This window comes from Mus pahari, chromosome 17 (genome assembly GCF_900095145.1).
Source record: "Mus pahari chromosome 17, PAHARI_EIJ_v1.1, whole genome shotgun sequence".
In the NCBI taxonomy this organism is placed as follows: Eukaryota; Metazoa; Chordata; class Mammalia; order Rodentia; family Muridae; genus Mus; species Mus pahari.
In genome coordinates, this window is record NC_034606.1 from 3,450,509 (window position 1) to 3,457,553 (window position 7,045).

The window sequence follows — 7,045 nt, forward strand, 5'->3', positions numbered from 1 at the left end:
GATGTGCAAAAAGGTGTACCCTGTAGGAGAGCGAACACAAGAGGAAGAAGGGATACTGAGTGATGTCACACGGAGAAGGCAGCAGTCCAGGCTCTCAATAAACTGGGTACTGTGGCCAGACACACCCCAGAAGCAGGGAGAGGAGAGCAGAGAACCCGGGACGCTGATATCTCTCTCTCTCATTCTCATTCTCATTCTCTCTCTCTCTCTCTCTCTCTCTCTCTCTCTCTCTCTCTCGCAGCCCAGCAGTGGGACCTTGGCCTAGACGGCCTGTGAATCTCTGCAGCAGCCATCTCAGCTTCTGAGAAGGAACAGGTGGTATCCAAAGCCACAGCAGAATGAGGTGAGGGGAGCTAAGTGACCTACCTGGGAGGTGCTGAATCATGACGGTCACCACCACACTTCAGTACATATGCAATGTACAATGATGAGTTCTGTAGCATTTGTAAGCCAAGCAAAATGGACGTCTCTATCTACTTCAGCAAAAATACTTGGCTTTTAAAATAGCTAACTGCAATCCATTACAAACTCTTGAAATTTGATACACTAAGAAAATGGCCGATGACGAAGGATTTATAAATGCATTTATTGGAAGCAGTTAAATGCATAGTGTGGAGTATATGATGCACAGAAACCAACACTGGACAGGAAGCAGGGATCGTAGAGGCAAAATATTTACATATTACATATATTCTGACATACAGAGGGGAAACTAATTCCCAAGCATTCATTCTGAACATGCTTTGAACTTGAATGCTAGTGTTCTCCATGCAAAAACAAAAGCCTGCGTCTACCAAACATGATTAGTTAAAAGCAAGACACTGCAAGCTGATTCTGAAATACCAGTGAAGAGCTGTAAAACAGTCCCTTCAGACAGGATAAAGCCACCTGAACAAAGTGTCAGTGCTACAGATCCGAAAGCAGAGGAGAAGGTACCACTCGCAGAGGGGCCACTCTACCCAGACAGGTGGGCGGGGTGCCTTTGCCAGAGAAAAGAGAACCCTTAGCTCTTCACTGCAAGTTTCAAATTGTACTCAATTTGTAAACCTCCGTGCTCTGTAATATCGTAAGAAACATGATTTCTATACCACAGAAGCAAAGAGGGCTTTCAGAGACACTGAGAAGCTGTGATGTAGGGCCCAGATTCCTAATCATTGTGTGAACGCTCCTGTACACAGGGGACGACATCATAGCAGCAGCGGAGCACTGTCCAGGTCTCTGTACTCAGAAATCCCCCTCCCCTCCACACTGGACTCCTGCGGACCTCAATGTGCTCGTTCAGACCAATGGTTAACTGTGGTGAGCCTCATGACACAGCTGCCTTACAGACTGTCTCGGTGGCACTCCTGAGTGTGGTGACAGTGAAGGAGGGGACTCTCTAACGACTATTCACTACAAAGAATTTCCTGGAGGTTCCCTAAATGGGACATCTCAAAAGTAAAAATGGGAGGAGATTGAAGAGTGAGCTGAACTCATAAAAAGTTGGTTTTCAGACAGTGCAAACAATCAGTTTAGACTGAATCAAAATCGCTCCGTGGCAACTAAACCCCGATCAGGTCCATCACGTCAGAGAGAAGACGGTTAGCTTTCTAACCCTGTCTACTGTCTGACTACATACTTTTAAAGTCAAAATTCCTAACAGTTCTACTTTGTCGTATAGATTGTAAAAGTAATTAAAATTCAAGTTGAAAGTTTTCGCTCCCTCCTCTTGCCAGGAAAGTAAATAAAAACAGAATGCAACTATTGCAAAAGGAACAAATGAGAGAAAACAAAGCCACTGGCAAATGGAATCCTAGAAAAGCATTCTGCTTTCTGGTCCCTGCTCCTCCATCAGGGTCGGGACTCCACTGTGTCACTGCTTCTCCATCAGGGTCCGGACCCCACTGTGAGACCTCCCGAGCCTCTGCCTTGAGTGTCCACCTGGTCATCACCGCACTTGGATCACACAAGCCTGGAGATGCCTTCCTCAGCCACAGGCTGCATCAGAGGGTAGCTGAGGATGAGTGCAACCAACGACAGGACAAAGTTCAGTAGGGCACATCACTCCTCTGTAAGGATCACGGTCAATACAAATCCTAAACACAGACAGGCCTCACTGCCTCGCCTAAGAAATAGTCTAAGAACTGAAAAGCTATACTGACCGGCCCCTTGCCTATCTCTGAAAGCCCTCAATGCACCAGCTCAGGCTGGTTATCCACAAAGGGCAACACCCCACTCACGTAGTAGGCAATGCCCAGAGACAGCAAAGCAATGACCAAGATCAACAGCAAGACCCTCCAGAAACCCAGGTCCTCCACAAACTCCTGCCACGTGGTCCGGAAGCTGGACAGGACACCTTCGCCTTGCTGGAGGTTGGGGTTGAGCAGAGAATGGCTTTCCATGGCACTGTGGGAGGAGCAAAGAAAGAAAGGGGCGTGAAAACACACTCCACCAGAAGGCATGACACAAGACAAGTGGCTGTGCGAAGGAAGGGAGGGACTCTGCTGCAGCCCTGGGGAACTCGCTACAGAGGCACGCTGCCCAGGGGTGGACTGCTTATGTACTCCTGGGGATCCGCACAGCCCTAAACCACATACTGCTCCAATTAGGTCCCTGGCTTACTATCTAGCAGGCAAATTAAGATCCTATCAGGAAGTCCCAGTAAGTGTCTGGGGACGCGGGAGGGGTAAGCTGGGTGAACCCCATCAGGGTACACTGTACACATATACAAGATTGTCAAAAAATGCATTGCAAACATTGTTTTTAAAGGTGCCCCAAGCAGAGATCTTAAAATAGGTCAAATTCCTTGTCTCCATCAAGACATTAACCAAAACATATTTTGTTTTACATTTACAAGAGTCAAGCAGAGGGGCTGGAGATGGCTCAGCAGATAAGAGTACTAGCTGCTCTTGCAGAGGACCTGGCTAACTTCCAGCACCCACATGGCAGGACACACTCACCATAACTCCAGTTCCAGGGACCAGACACCTCTTGCGGTTTCTATAGGTACCAGCCACATGCAGCACACATATACACACGTGAGGATAAACACTCAAACACATGAAATAAAATCTAAAACTTTAGAAGAGGGAATTTCTCTCTTAATTTAGTTAGTCTTAATTTAGCTCTCTAAATAAAATCTAGTAATGGAAGCTTACTGCTCAGCCTCCAGTACACGTAGACGGTCTTAAAAAGTCTTTAATTATCTTCTGTGCACTTGCACACAGACACACGCGATGCCATGTGAGGTCAGAAGGCAGCATCAGAGACTCATTTCTCTCCCTCCGACTCAGGCTCTCATGGCAATGCTCTTACCCACTGAGCCATCGTGCTGACCAGGAACTGTCATCAGCTTTCCCCACTGTTCATTTGCTCTTCACTCATTCATTCATTCATTCATTCATTCATGCATGCATTCGTTCATTCACAGGGTCTTACTATGCAGCCCTGCCTGGCCTAGGACTCATTTTGTAGCTGAGGCTTGCCTTGAACTCTCAATATTGCCTCAGCCTCCTGAGCATTGGGAACATTGGTGTGTGTGTGTGTGTGTGTGTGTGTGTGTGTGTGTGTGTGTGTATGTGTGTGTGTGTGTGTCCCCGGATTTCTTCTACTAACTTTATCTCTCTTATACCTCAACAGGAAATGAGTTTATTTTTCTTTGGCAAGAAGACTGAGCCTAGCTGAAAACTATTAAATTAAGATAAATCCCTTTCAACCTTCACATCCACATACTATACTTGTTTATTATCTAATTTACTGATTTTGTTATTTTTATGAACACAAAGCATCAAATTGTGAATTTTCATTTTGAACATTTTAAAATGTTAAATGTTTAAATTAAATGTTAAATTTTTAAATGTTTAAAATGGTAATGTGAATAGTCTACAAACAGACTCAAGTGTTCATGACCCTTTCATGAGCAGTGTGAATACCAGAGAGAAAACAGGGGCTCTATCTTTGGGGTGTGAAGGTCACTCTGTGGTAGACTGAACATTTACAGGGTGCACTCAGCTATGTTACAACATGCGGCCTAGAGCCATGAAGACCATGGTCACATGTATGAGCTGTCCACTGGTCACGGAAGCTCACTACCATCACAACCCCTTCCTTTCCTTTCTCCCAGACAATGGCACAGAACAAAACCAGCACGCAGCAATGCCTCGAAGCCTTGACATACATATATATACATATGTATATATATGTATATATATGTATATATGTGTGTGTATATGTATATACATACACAATCCATATATATATATATGGAGAGAGAGATAAGGTCTTATTGGACCAGCCTCAAACTCACCATGTAGACCAGGCTACCCTCAGACTTGTGGCTTCTTGCTTCTGTCTCCCACTGCTGGGATTTCAAGCATGGGCCACCACACCTGGCTTAGCCTTTTTTAAACACTCAGCAGCACTGTTTCTGTCATCCAATTGTCATAACAACAATACAGTTGAGGGCTGGAGAGATGGCTCAGTGGTTAAGGGTTCTTCCAGAGGACCTAGGCTTGAATCCTAGCACCATCAAGGCAGCTCACAACTATATGTACCTTCAGTTTCAGGGGATCTGATGCCCTCTTCTGGCCTCTGTTGGAAATTCACATATGTGATGCATACACATACATGCAGGCAAAACATCCATACACATAAAACAAGTATTTTTAAGAGAATAAACCTGAACTTAGAATAATATGCAGATGAATAAATACTTTTCATCAACCTGATTTTTTTGAGTCCTACACAAGCTAACCTATGCCTCACAGAACCCTATGGAAAATACATTGCAAACACACTGCTTGGAAGGTGGTCACAGTTAAGCTATAATGCCACCTCCTACTGAACCCGCTGAATTTCCCTCTACTTGTATATTGCTATGATTTGTGCTAAAAAGTTCATCGTTTATGTCTCACTGTATAGCCCTGGGTGGCCTGGAACTCACAGAGATCCTCCTGCCTCTGCCTTCCAGTGCTGGGATCAGAGCCATGTGCCCTGCTGGCTGAACTTAGTGGACTTTCAAAGGTGTGAACTGTTTCTACTACGTAATTCCCAATATGTCATCAGCGCTTGTCTCGAACTCTGTACTCATTAGTCACCCTCATTGTCCTCTCAGATCCTAGGGACCCACAATCTACTTTGTTCCTATGAATTTCCCTGTTTGGGCATTTCATACCAACAGAATAAATAGTATGTGTCCTTTAATGCCTGCTTTTTCCATACAGCATTTTATCAATATTTATCCCGACTGAAGCATCTATCAATATTTTATTAGCTTTTACAGCAGAGTAGTATTCCTTTGGGTAAACAGGTAATGCTTATTCTTTCCTTAGTGGATGGACATTTAGTACGTACCTAGGCGTGGGACTGCGGGTTCACATAGTAACTCTGTATGCTGGCTTCAGGAGTCCATTTCCCCCACAACCTCAACAACAGTAGTGATGGCCTACCTGCCTGGGTACACCTGCCCTCAGAGGTAAGGGCGAGTCCACTGTGGCTTGATTTGCACTTTTATAACGTTGATTTTAAGTGGAATTTAATCCCGGCTACTGTGGCATTGGGGGCAGGAGCAGGTAGGACAGCAGGTAGGACATCCAGACACTTCAGTGTCCACAGAGGCCAATGTGGGCAAAAGAAAGCAGAAGTCCACATTGCTACCAAAATATACCAACTACTCATGACTTAGTTAATTAGTAATTGTGACAGGTAAATACAGTCCAAACGTATTTCTGAGAAGGAGACCTACTGGGTGGGATCCAGTGAGCCCTCCAGAATGCACCAAGAAACACGTGCATTCACGAGAAGACTGGGGCTGGAAAAACAAATAGCAGTTAGGAGCATTTTCGTGCCATCTTGAGGAGTGAAGCTCAAACCCCCGCACTGACATAACAGGCCAGGCGCCCCACAGGTCTGATAACGCCAGCTCCTAGGGAGGGGAAGAAGTGGAAAAAACATAGGCCTGTGTTCAGGATAAAACCCTGCCTCCAAAGAATGGGTGGAGAGTGGTTGATGGGCACCAGAAAACTCTTCTGACCTCTCTAGTAGTGCACAGATGCACAATCAGTGTACACAAATACACACAGTCAGACAGACACACAAACACACATACATCTTTAAGAAGCTTACAATAATCTATTATGTTATAGAAAGAAGAAAATATGTTTCCCATTACTTAGCAGAGGCAGAGTTAAGCACTGTTGCCTGCCCTTGGCACACAGACTCTGAACCCCCGCGGAGGTGAAGGAGAGGGTTGCCCACGCGTGTGTCTGAGCCTGTTACTTTGCCTACTTGTCAGCCTCTGGAAAACTCAGGAGCATCACCAGTTCACAGCAAAAATCTTTGAACTCCCTTAGGAAAACAGGAAGTGCTTGCAACTGACAAAGGGCGTGGAGCCATAGCCAGCAGAGGAAGGAAGCTGGCATCACAGAGCTGGGCTGGGAAGGGCAGACCCCGGTGATCCAGACGGTGTATGGAGCCCAGAGGCCTGGACGGTCCGCTAACAGCTGCAAAGCTGGGACCCCAAGGACCACAGACTCCCTGCCATCCGGGCAGAGCAGAGCACTCTGCCGACTCTGACTGACCTCGCCTGTGCTCCCCACCCAGCTAGGTGACGGGGAGGAGCAGTCACACATGAAGACCTGGCCAGTCCCACACCTGAGCTCCAATTACACAGAGCTTCCCACTCGTGTCAACACTACTTTTTCTCCTTTGCTTGAGTCAGGAGCACTTGTGTATGATAGAGACCCCCATAACCAGGGTCTCACTATGTAGCCCAGGCTGGCTTAGAATTTGTGGACATTCTCTTCTTGCTCATCCCTGAGGCCCAGTACTGCAGGCGTGAGACTCGGTGACTGTGTCTGCTTATGAGTCTTCCTCCTCCTGCGGATTTCCTAGCACTCCAGCACCTCCCCCTGGAATGCATTTGCTGTCTCTGGTGCAACCCAACTTCTGTCTTTAATAAATCCATTCTTATTGATGCAAAAATACTCAATAAAATCCTCGCAAACCGAATCCAAGAACACATCAAAATGATCATTCATCATGACCAAGTAGGCTTCATCCCAGGAAT

General features: G+C 46.0%; 1 protein-coding gene across 1 annotated transcript in view; it reads right to left on the reverse strand.

Moving 5' to 3' along the window:
• Nucleotides 1-1,417: 1,417 nt before the first annotated feature.
• Ankrd46 (ankyrin repeat domain 46) overlaps nucleotides 1,418-7,045 on the reverse strand; it is a 25,501-nt gene continuing 19,873 nt past the window's right edge. Inside the window, exon 5 of the mRNA XM_021217017.2 lies at nucleotides 1,418-2,385. Within this exon, the coding sequence (XP_021072676.1) occupies nucleotides 2,169-2,385 (217 nt within the window). The 3' untranslated portion in view covers nucleotides 1,418-2,168. The remainder of the gene's footprint in view (nucleotides 2,386-7,045) is intronic.